At 36.8% G+C, this 20,621-nt stretch overlaps 1 protein-coding gene across 1 annotated transcript; it reads right to left on the reverse strand.

Annotated features, from left to right (window-relative positions):
• Positions 1-214: 214 nt before the first annotated feature.
• Positions 215-9,790, reverse strand: LOC116563505 (cytochrome P450 7A1). The gene is made up of 6 exons (XM_032296150.1): positions 9,578-9,790; positions 7,453-7,693; positions 5,822-6,408; positions 4,437-4,567; positions 2,368-2,543; positions 215-1,788 (listed from the first exon to the last, which is right to left on the reverse strand). Exons 1-6 carry the CDS (start codon positions 9,655-9,657, stop codon positions 1,489-1,491), a joined length of 1,515 nt encoding a protein of 504 aa, XP_032152041.1. The 5' UTR covers positions 9,658-9,790; the 3' UTR covers positions 215-1,488.
• Positions 9,791-20,621: the final 10,831 nt, after the last annotated feature.

A 20,621-nucleotide genomic window follows, 5' to 3' on the forward strand; every position in this document is an offset into this window, starting at 1 on the left:
AACATGGTGAAATCCCGTCTCTACTAAGAGTATAAAAATTAGCTGGGCGTGGTGACACATGCCTATAGTTGCAGCTCAGGAGGCTGAAGCAAGAGAATTGCTTGAACCCAGGAGGTGGCAGTTGCAGTGAGCTGAGATTGCACCACTGCACTCCAGCCTGGGCAACAGGGTGAGACGCTATCTAAAAATAAATAAATAAATAAATAAATACACATAGATTCATACTTTTATTTCTGAAAAATGAATCATTTCAAAATTATCAAATGTCACAATATTTTCTTGATATTTGTAATATAAGCAAAAAGGTAAACATAATTTACGTATAAATACTACACAGAAATATCAATTGACATATAGCTGATAACTCGTACTTAAAATATTTTATCAAGGCATTGTTGTACACAGCATTTAAACACTCAGATCGCCTTAGTTTTTCTTCATCTGCAAGTCATTTAGCAATAAAAACCACTTAAACAAAACATAATGTCAAGCTGCACTTCATACACTCCACACATTTTATAACCAAAACTTTCAAATGATTATTTCCATCCAGTTTTAACTTTAAAACATATCACATAAAAGCTACATATTTTCAGTGATAATGTGTATTTAATAATGACAGAAAAACTGCCTTTCTTAATCTCTGAAAAACTCTCCTAATTAATATGAAATAAAAAAATAGAGAAGATAGTTAAAACCTGAAATAGAGTTTCCAGCAACTATAAGTTAAAACATAAATGGAAAATATTAAAATCACCTTTAGTATTTTGGATAAATCAAGACGATCATGTTTAAAGCCCTAAATTTTGGATATAGAAAAAGTAGAAAAAATTTCCTTTTTATCAAAAGACATAACTAATCATTTGAAATATCCTTTATGATATATGATCATAACCAATAAAACCCCACCATTTAGTCAAAAAATAATGTAGTTTCACTAAAACGTGAATTTGAACATTTTCCATAATTGTTGGGCAGTTTTATAAAAGTAAAGCAGTTTCCTTAGGAAAAAAACGTCCGCCAATTAGAATACATTTTATTAGAGACAGGGTCTCACTAAGCTGTCCAGGTTGGTTTTGAACTCCTAGGCTCAAGCCATCCTCGTTCTTTGGCCTGACAAGTAGCTAAGACTACAGGTGCCTGGCTGGAATGTGTATCTTCATTTTGAAAAAAAAAAAAAAGGTGTTTTCCTCTGAAAATATTAAAATTCAATCTGTGGCTATATGAACATTCATGGACTAATAGAAATGAAAACAAATTCTTGTGCTCCAAACTAGTTCTTTTCACTAGCACTGTCTGTGATAGCATCTGGAAACTGTCAGCAAAATGTTAAGATTCACAAGCAAGCATTGGTGAACAGCACTGGGCCTGGCGAATCATTTCTACCACTCTACCACCACTAAATGCGTTTGTCCAAAGGGACTGTGTAGTGATGATGTTCTGCAGTCGTGTAATATCACCTAGTGTCTTCTTATTTCAGCCACGTATTCACAAATGCTTGAATTTATATTTAAACTCAATATCATTCAATGGCGGCAAAATGCCCAGGCCTGCCCGGGACTGATCCAAAGGCGGACATTTAGCTTGGCCCTCTACAAGCTCCAGTTCAAAATAAGAAAGCATCAGAATCAAAAATTGCTTGATTTCGTGGATAGCGAACAACCTTCCAGGACATATTGTAGCTCCTGACCCAAAGGGCATGTAGTAACACTTTAACTTGAGTCCATTACAATAGAAGGTAGTCTTTGTCTTCCCATTTTCATCAAGATACCGATCATATTTAAAAGTCTGCAATAAAAATACAAAGAAAACAAGTCTTTAAGTTAGTTTTAAAGAAATTTATCTCTTTCTCAACCTGGAAGCTCCAAAGAGTAATTTTCTTTTTAAATCTACTCCATTAGTGATTTAGCTAATATTCCACATTGAATCAGAAAGTAAAAAGGAACAGAGGCTTTATGAGCTCAGGAAGTCTTCTGATATCTCCTATCCAGCTTGAACCATTAGTTCCTTAGGCAGAGCTAGAGAAAGAACTGAGTTCCCAGAAGAAACTAGAAGAATCAATATATTAGCCTCTAATTTCCTGGATTTGGGAGAAGGAGCTTCTTAAGAAAAAAAAAAAGTGGCAGATTTATTTTCATGGCTGCAAATATAATCTAACAAAGACTATATGATGGCAAATATCAGGACTAAAAATAAAAATTCAGGCCATTATCTAAATTTTTCAAAATACATGAATATTTAACAGAATTAAGGGGACAATCCCTATGACTACCATAATCAAATCAATTCTATCATTGTAAATTTCCTCTTTATTTAGATCTAGGTAACTGTCACCTGGATATTGAACTCCAATGAACAGGCACTTACCGAAGGGTCTGGGTAGATTTCTGGATCTAAGTGCATTAACTGTGGATAAAGAGCTATGATGTCATCTTTTCGGATGTTGTAGGAACCGTCCTCAAGGAGCAAAGTGAAATCCTCCTTAGCTGTCCGGATGTTGAGGGAGGCACTGGAAAGCCTCAGCGACTCCTTGATTATACTATCTAAATATTTAGAGGAGAAGAGAAGAACAAATCAAGTATTTGAGGGTCACATAATGTAGAGTCTGAAATACAGACAACCTGGCAACCCATAACACAAAGATGAACAGGCTATGGGATGCTGATAAGATACAAATTTCCCAAACTTTCTTTCTCTGACCATTACACTTTTATCAATAATTCAACTGTGTCTGATTTTTTTTTTAATTTTTGTTTTTGCTTTTATCCAGGGTCTCATTCTACTGCCCAGGCTGCAGTGCAGCAGCATGATCCTGACTCACCGCAGCCTCAACCTCCCAGGCTCAAGTGATCCACCCTCCACAGGCCCCCAAGTAGCTGCCACTATAGGCATTTGCCACCATGCCCAGGTAATTTTTTTATTTATTGTTTGTAGAGACAGGGTTTTGCTATGTTGCCGAAGCTGCTCTTGAACTTCTAGGCTTAAGTGATGCACCCACCTCAGCGTCCAAGTACTTTGATTACAGGCATGAGCCACCACACCTGGCCTGAATATATTTTTAAATCTGATCATCTGAGTTAATAATAATTGTTGGATTAGAGATAATTGTCTCGGTAATAATTGGGAAACAAACTTCCATCATTTTATAGAAAAGTAATCATCTACTAAAATTGGAAAAATCAGTAACCATCTTATGTAAATTATTCAAAGTTTATTCTGAGATTTAACATACTGAGAACTTCTGAGATTTAATATACTGATAGCACTGATATATACTTTTTATTTTTTAGACATTTAATGCAGCTTCAGTTTAACATTTACAAGAACCTATTTTTATCCATATACTATCTAATATTGTGTGGCAATCCCTGCTGCCTGGTAAAGGCCTAAAGGGACAGAAAGAACTAACCTGAAAATGGCTGAAATATAGAGAGCTCACGAGAGGTCCAGCCTAGGCTTTTAGCCTTATACCTCAACTGTCGTATTTTATGGTGGTCATTATGATTGTGTATAAAATCCCAGGACGTTAGCATTTTGTTTTACAGATTAGAAAAGTAAGGCCCCCAAAAGAGAAGTGACATGTCCAAAGTCTCCCAAGTCAGACCCAACATGGAACCTAAGCTTCTTGCCTCCTTAAAGAAAATATTCAAAAAAAGAAAACTTTCTTACTATAAACATACCATGTTGTCAAGGTGTGGTGGCTCGTGTCTGTAATCCCAGCACTTTAGGAAAACCCATAACAGCCCATAAAACCCGTCCCTACTAAAAATACAAAGATTAGCTGGGGGCGATGGCGTGCACCTGTAATCCCAGCTACTTGGGAAGCGGAGGAGGAGAATGACTTGAACCCAGGAGGCAGAGGTTGCAGTGAGCCAAGATCACCCCATTGCAATCCAGCCTGGGCCACAGAAAGAGACTTTGTCTCAAAAAAAATAAGTAAATAAAAATAAAAATATCATATTGTTCATTACTATAAAATATAGAAAAGCAGAACAAAGAAAAATCAAAGAACCTTCAATTCCATCACTCAATCCATGCAGGTAATTGTGGTTTCTTAGTGGTTGTTTTCCCTCCTTTATTTTATGGAAATGACTAATATGCTTCCATTAACCATCAGATTAGTGGTAAGAGGAATATGAGAAACATAGTGTGGCAGTGCAGGGTGGTGGTTCAGAGAACAGCATCAAGAGTCCCACATAATAAAGTATTTGATTCTACCCTGGCTGTAGCTTAACCTCTAGGTGTCAGTTTCCTCACTTGATACAAATAAGTAGTAACAGTCCCAAATCACAGGATTGTTGTGAGGATTAACCAAGAAAACTCATATGAAATACTTTGCTTAATGCCTAGAATTCAGTAGGTATGGAATTTATGTTGGACATTATTGTTAGTTGTAGGACATAGAAAATGAAATGCAACATAACAAGTGTACCCACCTAGTACTGGCAGGTCATTCATTTGCGTTTGACTCAAACAAATAGGATTGCCTTCCAAGCTGACTTTTTGACCAGCATTCTCCAGTGTTCTTTCCACTTCTTCAGTAGCTGCTTTCATTGCTTCCGGGTTCCTATTAAAAGTTAAGAGAAAAGATGTACAGAAAATAAGCTTTTTCCATACTCTGAGATCTGGAAACAATTAGGCGTTTCCCCCTCCTTTTAACTAGATGATGAAGATATCAGGGCAGGAGGGAAAGGGATATTCCTGCTTGCTTTTACTCCATTTGTAATTGTGTTTCCGTCCTTGGATATCAGTAAGAACTGCTGCCTTAAAAGGGCCTTGCTACATAAAAGTTAATGGTTAGGGAGCTACATAAAAAAAATTACAGTAAGTTGAGTCTCAAAATGTTTGATAAGTATTTGCAAGATTATCATAAAATGTGGCTACATTTTCCTTTATGATTTTAAATTGATGTTGTACGTCTACTGTAAATATGTGAATTTATTCTGGATGTGCTTTCTCAAGTAATAATTTTGGAAGATAGTTAACATTTGTGACAAATTAGTAATAAGTTCTTATATCTGAAATTGTTTTAAAATATTTTATAAGACCTAAAGTCATCAGCCATCAATAGAAATTTGGCATTCCCGATTCTATGGAGTAGCAATTTTGTGTCTAAATGATACTAAATATCCAATTTAATTGGAATAATTCAATAGACCATTCTAATTTCAAATTCCCAAAAGACTAACACTTTGGAGAGAAATTATGTTATGTAAAATATATCTTATTACAGTTTTTTCTGTTACATACAGCTTTAAAAGGCAAAACCTAAGTCTCTTATCAATAATAATAGATTATGATTGATTCATAGCTCTTATAGTTGGTCAGATAAATAGAAAGACAGCAATTCCTAATTGAGTGAAAGCACAAACTGTGAATGAACTAATAAATAAGGCATAGTCACTGCCCTCATTGTGGTCCATAAATCAGTAATCACTTAAACACATTTTTATGATTATGAAAACTGCATTTATGGACTTAAGTCGGCGTCGTGAGGAACAGCATGGAGTTAAGAGCAAGCGTGCTGGGCCAAGTGGCCTGAATTGACCCAACCCCAGTACCTACAAGCTCTATGGCTTGGGATGACATTTCTTTCTCTGGGACTGTCTTTGTTTCTATAAGACACTTTTATCAGTCATAGCTGCCTATGTTTTTATGAGGACTGAATGAACTCATACATGTAAACACTAACACGCATTAGTGTTACGTTCTTGATTGATGGCATGAGAAAGCACTATGAGGCTTTTTTTCTTTAAGTTAAAATGGTTTAATTTCTTCTTTCTACTAAAATTAAAAAAGAAATGGATAGGGTGTTAGTCACCTAATCATTTGAAATAAACTCCAGAAAGTCGCTGGAATGGTGTTTGCTTGCGATGCCCAGAGGATCACGAGGTGTGTCTTGGCCTTCTCCAGGTCATCGAAGGTGGACAACGTGTCATTCAGAAACATGCGCAGGCTGACCAGTTCTGAGACGTTTCCCCTCTTTTTGAGGTTCTCGTGCCTCAAACTCTCTGCCAGTTTTTCTCGGGCATTATGTGCAGTCCTAAACATGTGAATGGGGAGGCCTGCTACCAGAGCAGGAAAGACTTTGTCGAATTGCTTGAAGTTGTCAAGGTTGTTTAGAATATGTGCTCTCTGTGTGTCCTGACTTGTAAGATCTCTGCCAAAGAGAGTTAAATACCCAGCTTCAAACATCACTCGGTAGCAGAAAGAATACATCCCTTCTGTCACCCAGGCAGAGGTCTTTGAGTTAGAAAAGACTGGAGGTCTCATGATACGTTGGAGGTTTTCCATCATGCTTTCTGTGAGGGAACTCAAGGCATTGCCCTGCAGGGTTTTGATGAAAGTGTCATTTATGTTTTCAGTGGTATTTCCATCCCTCGGGTCAATGCTTCCGTGCCCAAATGCCTGACAGCAAATAAAACGTGTAGAAAAAAAAGAAATTAAACCTGACCTAGTCAGACTAAATGACTGAAAAATGGATTAGATACTTTCATGGTTCTTTACTTGTTAAAAATGGGAAACTGGCTTTCCCTTGTACAATTTCATAGCAAGTTACAAATAAATGGCCAAACTGTACCTTTCCTTTAAAGTCAAGTTCAGTGGAACTCCCCTGGATCACTCGAGTCATCTATTTCTTATTTCTTATACTACTGCCCTTGTTTACACCTATTCCACATCAACTAATTGATAATGTTCTAAAATCATTGGTTATCTTTTATATTATTTGTAGCTTTCTTTCTCTTTTTCTTTTAAAGATGGAGTCTCACATTGTTGCCCAGGTTAAAGTTCAGTGACACAATGATAGCTCACTGCAGCCTCAAACTCCTGGGCTCAAGCAATCCTCCTGCCTCAGCCTCTCAAGTAGCTGGGACTACAGGTGTGTTCTATTGTGCTTGACTGTAGATGTATTTTAACCAAACTTTAGGTTACTTACTCACAAAGACCAAAATTAATATTTATTTGCAGAAAGTAAGTAGTTGTTAGTTTTTTTCCTCAGTAACAGAGTTTCTTTAATTACATCTAAATGATGTTAAAATATCTTGCCATTCCTTAACAAAATGAAACACTGTGTGGTACGAGTTTGGTAAGACAATTGTTGAATGTTAGATTTCCATCACTTGCACTCTTGGTGCTGCATAGACATTGCTGATGTGATGAATTTTTATCTGTCTTACTCATACAGTGCCACATGTCTCAGTAAAGCATTTAATGTTTATTTCACCCTCATTAGTTGGTTAACATGACAAATCTATGCCTATTTTGACTTTTTAAATGATTATTACTAAGAAGCTATGTCTAATTTATTTATGTTTCTAAGAATCTTCACATAAAGATAACTCTCTTCAACACCTTTAACTTTAAATCTAAGTACATCAAAATTTCTAAATAGAACAGCACATAAAAAGGTAGAAGACAAACAGAATGGTATATTCATGTAAAACTGCTTACCTTTGCAGAAGTAGCAAAGTGAAATTTTTTCCAATCAAAATATTTTCCATGGCACAACACCTTATGGTATGACAAGGGATTTGTGATGAAATGGACGTATTTTCCCATTAGTTTGCAGGTAAAAACATGACCATGTTTCCTTTGATTTGCTCTGAGGAACTCAAGAGGATTAGCACCAAATTGCAGAGCACAGCCCAGGTATGGAATCAACCCATTCTCTAGAGGCGGTTCACCCGTTTGCCTGTCAGACACATATGATAGACATGGTTGATTACGTATTTGGTTTTTTACTTACATCAGGTATTAAAATTTTTCTCACTGACTTCAAACTTCGAAACCCTATAGTTTATTGATATTTATTTTGTTAGATGGACCCTGCTCTTTCACTATGATGATAGGTTATATTAACCTAGTAATATGATATGTTGGTGAAAAGGATTACTAAATCCATCCATTCATACACCTGTCCATATATACATTCATCCATATATACAGTCAGCAAAGTGACTAGGTGCTCGTCACTTTTCTCAATGATATGGGTGAAAGGATTTACATGGCCAACAAGATTCTTGCTGTGAGTGTGGAAACAAAATTACATTCTAGTGTTTATATTTTTGCTAAGCATACTTTGCCTAAATATCTCAAAGTTTCTTTTGATTATTTTCTTTAAAGACATAGAACACTGAATAGGAGAGGATTGCAGAACTGAAGTTCTCAAAATCTTCATAAAGATATTACTGTTCTGTAAGGAGAGTTCAGAGAAGAATCTCAAGTGAGAAATTAGCTTATTATAAAATGAAATTGAGTAAGATAAACACTGACAGAATCATCTATTGTAATTCAGTGCTCTTTTAAAATGTTTTTATTAGAAAATATAAACTTATTTTCCAACATAAACTTCTGTACCTCTTGATAGAAGAATACAGTATAAAGTATTTTTCTTCTTTTAGTTTGAAGATAAGTAGTTTAATTAAAAACAAAAACTATCAGGCCTGAATTAAAATACTTTAAAGGACAAACTTGCAAAGGTAGACAACACATAGCAATCTACAAAGCTGAAATATGCTTGGGGTGATCGTCTCTTTTTGAGGTTGACATAGCAGAGAATATCTACGTGCCCTCCCCACAATTACTCCTTGAGCCAATTAGAAGTTAAATAAATGCAGGGCAAGGTCGCTCACGCCTATAATCCCAGCACTTTGGGAGGCCAAGACGGGCAGATCACGAGGTCAAGAGATGGAGACCATCCTGGCCAACATGGTGAAACCCCATCTCTACTATAAAATACAAAAATTAGCTGGGCATGGTGGTGCCCACCTGTAGTCCCAGCTACTCAGGAGGCTGAGGCAGGAGAATTGCTTGAATCCAGGAGGCGGAGGTTGCAGTGAGCCGAGATTGCACCACTGCACTCCAGCCTGGCACCTGGTGACAGAGCAAGACTCTGTCTCAAAAAAAAAAAAAAAAGAAGAAGAAGAAGGAGAAGAAGTTAAATAAACTATGGTTCTGGATCTGACTGGTATTTGTATTTCTTGCATTCTTGAACCAATTGTAAATAAGTGAAATTGATGTCATATACACTTAGCAAAGTTTCCCAATTCACCATAGTTGATTAACATTGATTTAAAAACAGTAATAGAATGATTAGCTCAGGCTCTATGCTCTTGTCCAGGCTTAGGTTGAGTCTATATGATGCACAAGAATGAGCTTAAAAGAGAGCATTTATTTAGTGAGAGTATCTACTGAAGCCATGTGATAGAAAGTAATCCTTTCCATTGCAGATTCCCACTTGCTACTTCTATCCTTACTAATTGGGCTTCCTCTTTAGATACACATATAAATGTACATAGAGACCTTATAAAATTTCTGTCAGTTATGTTTAACAGAAATCTACATTTAAATATTACCACTGATATATGCTGATACTAAAAAGGGAAGCTGTCATCATATATTTTGTTAGATATAGTAAAAAAGATATTTTAAAATTCAAATTAAATTTTTCTTTTTAAAAAATAAGGACGATAATGCTAATATGTGTAAGCATAGAAAACCAAATTTACTGTGTAATAATGAGGGTTTTAAAAAATATATGAATTAAAGAGCAATTTAAAGATAAAACATTTCTTACCTTCTCCTTATTCCAAGAATAAGCCATAGACAACAGCATGCTGCTACAGCAATCCCCCAAATCAAAGATATGGTCAACATTTTGCAAATCTAGGCCAAAATCTCTGAGGAAGAAAATCTCTGATTAGAAAGGCAAGAATGTCACTGAACAGAGGCTCAAGCTTGGCTTTTTATATACATAGTACCCAGACCCATTAACTTGAGCTTGGTTGACCAAAGCAAACAATTAAACCACTTGTTCATTCTACTAGAAAAAAAAAAATGGTAGTAACTGGCCTTGAACTAAGTCCACAGGTATCAGAGGTGGTTCCAAAGCAATCAGAGACCTGCAATACTTGATAAGTTGAAGGTCTCTCAAATATATGTTGACTTAACATTCGGACCTGAGGACAACAGCTAATATTACAAGTTTGGTATGTGTAAAAAGAACAAATAAGCCTGTTCAAGATAGGCATAGCTAATAAGTGTTTAAAATATAATAATTTAAAGAAAAATAAGCATGAGTTATCCATCAAACTTATAATTTGGTCTTGTTAACTTTAAAGAAGAATTAATTTAAATCCTTTGCCAGAGAGATGGTGATCAAGTTCAGAGGAAAGAGAACTGGGAAAAACATTTCTGTTGCTTCATGTTTCAGTGCTTTTATGAAGTCATAGATATTTTACTACATATAGTAACATGTTACTTACCTAACATCCTCAAGAGTATTCCACATAAGTACATCCTCTAGATAAATATAGCTTATTGGAAGAATCAAAATTTTATCTATCATTTTTTTATCTATCATTTTTGTAATTAAAATATGGTTATTAATTTTTCTAATTGTTAAAATAATACATTTCATTTCAAGTAAGCTAAGACTAAGTAAAACATATCTTGGTGGAAAGTGAACATCTGTTAATAATTTCCCTACTACACTACTCCTCTACTCAGAAGTAACCACTATTAACTGTTTGGCATATATGCTTCCAAACTTTATTTCTGTGTACCCAAAAATATTAGTTGAGCATTTATTACATGACAAGAACTTTTCAAAAGTATTCTAGTTACAGGCATTAACAAGATAGGCAGGTTTCCTAATCTAATGGAAACTATTCCAGCGAAGAAAGGAATAATAAAATACATGTTGTGAAAAAAAACAAACGATTATAGAACACTATGGGGGGATGGGGACAACTTTAGATATGATGATCAGAGAAAGGTTATCTGAAGATGTGGCATTTGAGATTTGAATGACAAGGGACTACTCATGTGAATATCAGAAGGAAAGATATTCCAGAAAGAGGAAGCAACAAATGCAATGTCCTGAGTCAAGGATCAACTTGGTGAGCCTAAGAACCAGAAAGAAGGGAGTGTCCTACTGAAGCAGAGTGAATGTGCATTCACAGAGTTAAGACAAAAGACAAGAAGGTGGGCAAGAGCACTGTCTGTGTGTATGTATATGTATATATATATACGCATATACTAGAGAATATATATACACACACACAGTATCCTTTCTATATATTTACATATATAAATATGTATAAATAATTATTTTGAATATGTGTTTAATCTTCCATTGGATAAATGTACTATAATTTATTTAACTGATTTCCTATTGATGGACATGAGGGTTGTTTCCAGTTTTGGCTATAGACTTCATAGATTTATTTTCATGGGGTTTTGTTTTCTGGTTTTGTTTTTTTTTTTTTTTTTTTTGCCTTTTTAAATAAAGATCATACATCTTTTTGTGTATTTATCATTATAATTATTAATATCAATCATTGTAGGCAGTACATAGATTTTTCTTAGCATCTAGGTTTTTGGGGGGCTTCGTGCATATTATTTAGACAGATGAATTTTTAAAAAATTAATATATCTTTTAAAAATACAGCTTATAAATAAGCTGACCCCATACACAGCCAGTCACAGCACGGCATCCCAGTCAGATAAACTGCCAATCTAATATCCAAATAATTCAGCCCTTTAGAGCCCCTTCTCAGACAAACGAAGAACAAACAAAAACAGAAGGGAAGTCGGGCATTGTAGTGTGACATGCTTTGGCTGTGTCCCCGGCCAAATCTCATCTTGAATTCTCACATGCTGTGAGAGGAACCTGGTAGGAGGTGATTGAATTATGGGTGCCGGTCTTTCCTGTGCTGCTGTCATGACAGTGAATGATTCTCATGAGATCTGATGGCTTTAAAAAGAGGAGTTTCCCTGCACAAGCTCTTCTCTTGTCTGCTGCCATGTGAGATGTGCCTTTTGCCTTTCACCATGATTGTGAGGCTTCCCAGCCACGTAGAATTGTAAGTCCAATAAACCTCTTTCTTTTGTAAATTGCCCAGTTTCAGGTATGTCTTTATCAGCAGCATGAAAGAAATACATTCACAACCTTCCTCGCCCCCTCTCAGAATGCCAGGAACTCCTTTCAAATGTAGCCTTGTCAGTGTTTATCTAGATTTCCTTTATCCTAATCTTTTTACTCCTGCACTTACAACCCCTCTTTCATACAACAAAAGCACAGGAAACACACACACCCAGAAAAGCAGAGCCTTAAATATTCGTATTTATTTATCTTTCTTATTATATCTGGTTTATGTTTTCCCTTCTCAGGATGTCACTTCTTGCTGCTGTCATGTGTCCACAAATGGTACCTATCACAGCTCAGATATGCTGCTTCTAATCCCATGGTAGAAATTCAGATAGTTTTGTTATAGTCATCAAAACTATTAATAGGCGATAAGGAAATACTGAAAGATTTTCTGATGAGTGCATGGATTTTATGACATCTTGATGTGTTTTTCGCACAGTGCCTGGCGCATCAATTATTGAATAAATGCCAGCTCAATGGCATGTCCTTTGACTGTTTTTCTCTCCTCTATGTTTCAGCTGGTAAAGTTTTATTTATTCTCTTTATCTGTGTCTCTCTGTCTCATCATCTTTCTTTCTGTGTGTCTCTCTTGTTTCTCTGTCTCTCTCTGTGTCTTTCTGTCTCTGTCTCTCTCTCTCTCTCTCAAACACACACACACACACACACACACACACACACACACACACACACACGTATATTTACTACATGCCTGGCTCTGAGTCAGCAGTGGAGGCAATGTCAACAAGAAAGCCCTGAGCCCTGAGCCCTGAACCTGTGGAGTTTCCACTACATCAGGAGAAAGAGTAAGTGCTCTGACAAAGGACAGAGGTTTAGTTGCCAGAAAACCTGGCATATAAACTGAGTTTATCTAAATTCTAATCCCGCCATAGCCTGTCAATTTCCTCTTTGTTATGTAGAGTAGTAAAGAGGGCCACACTTCCTGAAGTGTGGAAGAAATACTTGCTCGGGTCCTCAGAAAATATAAAGCCTGAATCAAATATCTCAACCCCGTGAATGGAAATATACAAAACATGGACACTCAAACCAGAGGAGTAGAATGTAAAAAGAACAATTAAAGCTATGAGCTTATGTAAACTCACTTATGGTATTAGGTATAGTTTCTATTAAGTTTCTATACAATGAACATAGAACACACACATCAATCACTCTGATTGCTTTAAATAAAATGAACTGTGAACATGGTCAAAAAATTGAGTCAAACCAGTTGCTTTTCTGAATTCACAAGTTAAACCGCCTTGCTATAGTGGAACACAAATTATCTCAATGAAGACAGCACTTTGCATTTTCCAAGAACATTTCAGAGCTGTCCTGAATCAAGACTGTATATGAGGTTTCTATGTCAGAGCACATTAGTGGGAGTTGGTTGTGGAATGGGCTGGTGAAGTCTTGTGATTAATTTGGGGCTTTCATAATAAATACATTTGGGCCACATTTTCATGAAGTCATAGGAAAAATAAAACCAGTTATGGCAAATATAAATATAGATTTGAATCTTAAATACATGGTTTTCAGGTTGTAAATGCCTAGCAGGACTAGAGAATAAGAAGGTGTTGGCAAATTCTAAGAGAATCATCATAATTTTTACATACATTTTGAGGTTTTCACTTTTTAAAAGCTTCTCATGTGTATTTTTCTACTTGAATGAAATAACTAACTTGGGCAGGACAGGTATTTTGGCCATGTTAAAGATGAGGAAATAGAGGAAGGAAGGTTTAGTGGGAAATGTTACATAGCTTGAATTAGTTTAAATAGTCGATGAAGAGGATGCTGCAATTAAATCTAGATTTGCCTTTTGATCATTAAGTATTTACCTTTGAACAAGATGCTTTTCCTCTCCAAGTCTTTGCTTTCTTATCTGTAAAATGAGAATGATTATAGTGCATGACTCATAGATATTGAGATGAAATAAGACAATGTGTGTAAGACAGTTAGCCTAATGCTTGGCACAGTCTATGCTCAACATATTTGCTGTAGTTAAAAAACTAAATCCAGGATTCAAGCCCAGATTGCTCTGAATTGAAGTGCGATAGTCCACCTTTACAGCACAGTACCTCACAAGAAGTACAGGGGAGTCAAAGGCCACCTGACTACAGGTTTAGGAAATGGTAAACATACCACCAGCTGGGTATGAATAAATCACATGTTTTTCATTCATTCCTTCACATGAACTTAATATGTACTTTGCGCAGGGCACCTTTTAGGTTCTGGAGCTATAAAGAGATTGAGACAGGCAAAATCTCTGCGCTCTAGGGAACATAGCTAACCAACAGGAGATCAAACATATTTATTCGATTTCTGACAAAAAGAACCCGCCATTTTTTACTATCAGAAAAGGACTGGCCAGTGCCTCCATATTCAGTGCCAAGATCGTCAGAAACTTGCTTCATTTAATCTGCAGGGTAGTACCATGAAGCAGGCAGTGTTGCCTCAAGGTGCAGGTAGCTGAATACAGCGAACTCTGGCTCCAAGCCCAGGGCAGCCCCTACTATGCCTGCTGTAGCACAGGGAGAACTCCATTCACCCAAGCTAAAGGCAGGCCTGGGGGCCTGGAATCAAAGACTAAGTGGTTCCTTTACTTTCGTGATAAGGTCTCATCCCAATCAGCCTTCTGAAGCTTAGTCCAAGAAGCCCAACTTGTTCATTGGACTTACTGGGACCAACTAACCTCACCAGCTCAGGGAGACAGAGAGAGAGAGAAAGAGAGAGAGAGAGAGAGAGAGAAAGAAAGAGAGAGAGAAAGAGAGCAGTCAGAGGGAGGGAGAGAAAGAGTTTTTTCCTGAATGTGAGCAATCCTGGCTCCTTTTATCTCTCCAATCTCATGGAAATATTTCCAAACGGACATACTAAAGGAAACCAAATCCTGAGCCGTAGAGGAAGCCATCTTGTCTTCTCAGGCCAGCACAGGGCAGTTCATTAGCTGGGGTACGACTTTCACTTTCCTGACTTTCCCTAGCTCCTAGGAGGAAGGCCGAGGTTCTTGAGAGATGGGGCACAGAGAGAACAGAACAAACCTCTGTGTGTTAATGGCGCTAGAGATGTTCCTGAACTGGGTCACTGCTAAAGTACTATCTTCCGCTGCAGATAAAGGGATGAGAAAGAAGAATTTTCTTTATAGGCTAACAGAACAAAAGGTGGTGAAGAACCATGAAGAATGGTAGCACCTTGACCACTGACTTGTTCCGTCTGTTCTGTTGTAAAAGCCAAGTAAGTTCTGTTGTCTTCTTTCCCGTATTTTAAGAAAATGCTAAAACATGTGATGAACGTATCACCGAAACGTGTGGCAGAGCATATACTATGGGGCCGGGGTCTTCACATACGTCGTCTCATTTAACCCTCACAATACTACTATGAGAAAACAGGAGCTCGGAGTTTCAGCAGCTTCCCAAAACTCAATTCACAGGAGTTGCAGATTTAGGATCTGGGACTCCACAAGCTCACATGCATGCCCTTTATATTTCAGAGTTTTTCTCCCAGAGCTGCAGGGCTCCCTGCTACAGTGGGGGAGAAGGCCAAAGGAGAGGCTCTGCCCACTGCCCTCTTCTGCTTCATGAAAGGGGACCATAGTATGAAGTTTGTTTCAAGGAAGGACTCCATAACTAAAACAAAACAAAATGAAAATAGCACAAGCCCTTTGAAAATCACTGTGGAGTGCCAGTTACCTCACAAACCCCACGCTGTCAGATATTCGCAATGATTTCTTTACTTTTTACTCATTTTTCTTTAGATAAAATTTAAATACCATGATATTTGCTCCTTTAAAGAGTACAATTCAAAATTTCTAACATATTTAAAGACCATCACCCCTATCCAATTCCGGAACATTTTCATTATCACCAACAGAAATTCTGTATCCATTTGCAGGCACTCCCCACCCACGGTCCCTGGCAACCACCAATATACTCTCTGTTTCTATAGATTTGCCTGTGCTGGGCATTTCGTATAAATGATCTAACACTATTATATCTATATGCAAATATGTATATATTTGCATCTGACTTCTTTCTTTTAGCGTAATATCCTCAAGGCTCATCTACATTGTAGTATTTATCACTATTTCATTCCTTTATATGGCTGAATAATATTTCACTATATGGATACAGGACATTTTATTTACTAATCAATTAATGGACATTTGGGTTGTTTTCACTTTTTGCTTACTATAAACAGTGCTGCCGTGAACATTTGCAGACAGGTTTTTGTGTGAAAGTATGTTTTAAATTTTCTGAGTATGTAGTTAAGGGTATACTTGCCTGTCTTATGGTAACTATATTTAACTTTCTGAGGAACTGCCAAACTGGTTTCCAGAATTACTGCACCATTTTACTTTCCCATGAGCTAGGAAAGAGGGTTCAAATTTCCTCATATCGTTTGTCAACACTTATTATTGTCTGTTTTTTAAATTATAGCCATTCTAGTGGGTGGTAAGTGGTATCTTATTGTGGTTTTGACTTACTTTTCCCTAATAACTAATGATGTTAAAAATCTTTTCATGTGTTTATCACCCATTTGTAAATCCTCTTTAGAGAAGTGTCTATTCAAGTCCTTTCCTTACTTTGCTAATCTGGATTTCTGTCTTTTTCATTGCTGAGTTGTAAGTTTATTCCAGGCAATTAGATCCTTATCAGATAAGATTTTTAAATATTTTCTTCCATTCTGTGCGTTGTCTTTGCACTTTCTTGATACTGATCTTTGATGCACAAAAGTTTTTGTTTTATTTATTTATTTATTTATGGAGATGGAGTCTCGTCTATCACACAGGCTGGAATGTAGTAGTGTGATTTCAGCTCACTGCAACCTCCATCTCCCAGTTCAATTGATTCTCCTCCCTCAGCCTCCTAAATAGCTGAGATTACAGGCACACACCACCACACCTGGCTGATTTTTGTATTTTTAGTAGAGACAGGATTTCACCATGTTGCTCAGACTGGTCTCAAACTCCTGAGACCTCAAAGGATACACCCACCTCAGCCTCCCAAAATGCTAGGATTACAGGAGTGAGCCACCAGGCCCGGCCTTTTTATTTTTATTTTTTGAGATAGAGTCTTGCTCTGTTGCCCAGGCTGGAGTGCATTGGTGCTACCTTGGCTCACTGCAACCTCTGCCTCCTGGGTTCAAGAGATTCTCCTGTCTCAGCCTCCTGAGTGACTGGGACTATAGATGGCCGCCACCACACCTGGCTAATTTTTGTATTTTTAGTATAGATGAGGTTTTACCGTGTTGGCCAGGCCGGTCTTGAACTCCTGACCTCAAGTGATCCACCCGCCTTGGCCTCCCAAAGTGTTGGGATTACAGGTGTGAGCCACCATGCCTAGCCACAAAAGTTTTAACATTGATGAAGTGCAATTTATCTATTTTTTCTTGGCTGCTTAGACTTTTGGTGTCATACCTAAGAAACATTGTCTAATCCAAGGTCATGAAGATGTACACTTATGTTTTCTTCCAAAGGTTTTATAGTTTCAGTTCTTACACTTAGTTCATTGATTCATTTCGTGTTAATTTTTGCATATGGGATGAAAAAATCCACATGCAAAAGAATGAAGTTCAACTTCATTCTTTTGCATGTGGATATCCAGTTGTACCAGCACCATGGAAACCTATTCTTTTCCCCATGGAAATCTCTTAACTTTCTCATTGAAAATCAGTTGATAAATGCATGTGTTTCTGGAATCTCAATTCTATTCGATCGATCTATATGTCTAAACTTATGCCAATAACACAAAGTTTTGATTACTGTAAGCTTGTCGTAACTTTCAGAGTCAGAAAGTGTAAGTTGTCCCAATGTGTTCCTTTTTTTTTTCTTTTTTTTTTAAAGATGGAGTCTCGTTCTGTCACCCAGGCTAGAGTACAGTAGTGCAATCTTTCCTCACTGCAACCTCCACCTCTTGGGTTCAAGCGATTCTCCTGCCTCAGCCTCCTGAATGGCTGGAATTACACTTGCACACCACCACATCCAGCTATTTTTTGTATTTTTAGTAGAGACTGGGTTTCACAATGTTGGTCAGGCTGGTCTCGAACTCCTGAACTCATGATCCACCCGCCTTGAACTCCCAAAGTGCTTTGATTATAGGTATGAGCCACTGCGCCCAGCATAATGTATTCTTTTTCAAGATTTTTCTAAATATTCTGTGGATACTTTACATTTCCATGTGGATTTCAAGATCAGCTTGTCAGTCTCTGCAAAACTGGAAACTGGAGTTTTGATAACCTCTAGTTTGATTTGGAAAGAGAGTATTACCGTCCTAATAATACTGTCTTCCGATCCATAAACATGGGTGCCTTTCTATTTATTTAGGTCTACTGTAAGTTATTCTAATGATGTTTTGTAGTTTTCAGTGGACAAGTATTGTATTTCTTTTGTTAAATTTATTCATAAGTATCTTATTTTTATTTATGCTATTGTACAAGGAATTGTTTTTCTTAACTCTTTACAGATTTTTCATTGCTACTGTATAGAAACAAACTGGTTTGGGGATGTTGATTTTACATCCTACAACTTTGCTGAACTTGTTTATTAGCTCTATAAGCTTTTATTGTGGATTCCTTTGGATTTTTGATATGTAAAATTAGGTATTCTGAAAATAGTGATGATTTTATTTTCCTTTTATTTCTTTTTCTTGCTTGACTGCCTTAGATATAACTTCCAATACAATGTTGAATAGAAGTGGCAAGAGCAGATGTCCTTGTCTTATTCCTGATCTTAGAGGAAAAACTTTCAGTCTTTTACCATTAAGTATATTAGCTGTGGGTTTTTCACAGATTTCCTTCAATCATGTTGAGGTAATTCTCTTCTTTTTCTAGTTTAGTGTTTTTATCATGAAAGGGTGTTGATTTTTTGTCAAATGCTTCTTCTGCATCTATTGAGATAATAAAGTAGGTTTTTTCCTTATTGTTTTAATATGGTGTATTTCATTGTTTGAATTTTTTTTTTCTTTCAGAGATGGAGTCTCACTTTGTCACCCAGGATGGAGTGCAATGGCATGATCTTGGCTCATTGCAACCTCCACCTCCAGGTTCAAGTGATTCGTCTGCCTCAGTCTCCCGAGTAGCTGGGACTACAGGCACATGCCACCACACCAGGCTAATTTTTGTATTTATAGCAGAGACAGGGTTTCACCATATTAGCCAGGCTGGTCTCAAACTCCTGACCTGGTGATCTGCCCGCCTCAGCCTCCCAAAGTGCTGGGATTACAGGCGTGAGCCACCTTGCCTCGCCTGTTTGATTTTTCTGTATGTTAAAACATCCTTGCATTTTGGTGTAAATCTCATTTGGTCATGGTGTATGATGCTTTTATATGTTGCCAGATTTGGTTTGCTAGGACTTAGTCAAAGATTTTTGCATTACACTCATAGAGGATATTGGTCTGTAGTTATTTTACTTGTAATATCTTTGTCTCATTTGAATATCAGATAATAATGGATTGATAGAATGAGCTGAGACGTAGTCCCTTATCTTCTAATTTTTGGATGAATTTACAAAGGATTAGTGTTCTTCTTTAAATGTTTGGTTAAATTGACCAGTGAAGCTATCTAGTTCTGGAGTTGTCTTCATAGAATTTTTTTCAATTCTATATTAATGTTTTGGTTATAGATCTATTTAGTTTTTTAAAATTTCTTTTTGAGTTAATTTTGATAGCTTGTAACTTTCTGAAATGTATTTAATCTAGGATATCTGATTTGTTTGCATATAATTGTTTTTAGCATTTCCTTATAATTATTTTTGTTTGAGTAAGGTTAGTAGTAATAATATACCCTCTTTTATTCTTAATTTTAATAATTTGAGTCCCTCTCCCCCTTTCTTTTTCAGGTTAAAGGTGTGTCAATGTTGTGTTGATATTTTTAAGTAATTAGCTTTTGGTTTTGTTGATTATGTCTATTATTCTTCTATTTTCTTTCTTTTATTTCCTCTCTGATTTTTATTCGTTCCTTCTTGTTGCTTGCCTCGAGTTATCTCACTCTTACTTCTCTAGGTTCTCCAGGCGAAAGCCTAGGTTATTAATTTGAGATCTTTCTTCTATTTTAATGCAGGCATTTCAGTTATAAGTTTCCCTGCAAGCACTGCTTTTGTGGCATCTTGGAAGTTTGGATTTGTTGCATTTTTATTTTATTTATCTCAAAAGTATTTTCTAATTTCCTTTGTGATTTTTTCTCTTTATTCATTGGTTATTTAGGGTTTAAGTTTTTTAATTTCCACATATTTATAAATTTCCCAATTTTTATTAAATTCTTTTTTATTTTATTTTATTTTATTTTTTTTGAGATGGAGTTTCGCTCTTGTTACCCAGGCTGGAGTGCAATGGCGCGATCTCAGCTCACCGCAACCTCCACCTCCTGGGTTCAGGCAATTCTCCTGCCTCAGCCTCCTGAGTAGCTGGGATTACAGACACGCGCCACCATGCCCAGCTAATCTTTTGTATTTTTAGTAGAGACGGGGTTTCAGCATGTTGATCAGGATGGTCTCGATCTCTTGACCTCGTGATCCACCCGCCTCAGCCTCCCAAAGTGCTGGGATTACAGGCGTGAGCCACCGCGCCCAGCCTTATTTTATTTTATTTATTTATTTTTTTGAGACAGAGTCTCCCTCTGTCACCTAGGCTGGAGTGCAATCGCGAGATCTTGGCTCACTCACTGCAACTTCCGTCTCCTGGGTTCAAGCGATTCTCCTGCCTCA

The sequence above is a fragment of the Sapajus apella genome, unplaced genomic scaffold (genome assembly GCF_009761245.1).
Source record: "Sapajus apella isolate SASKATOON/1434 unplaced genomic scaffold, GSC_monkey_1.0 scaffold35, whole genome shotgun sequence".
Lineage (NCBI taxonomy): Eukaryota > Metazoa > Chordata > Mammalia > Primates > Cebidae > Sapajus > Sapajus apella.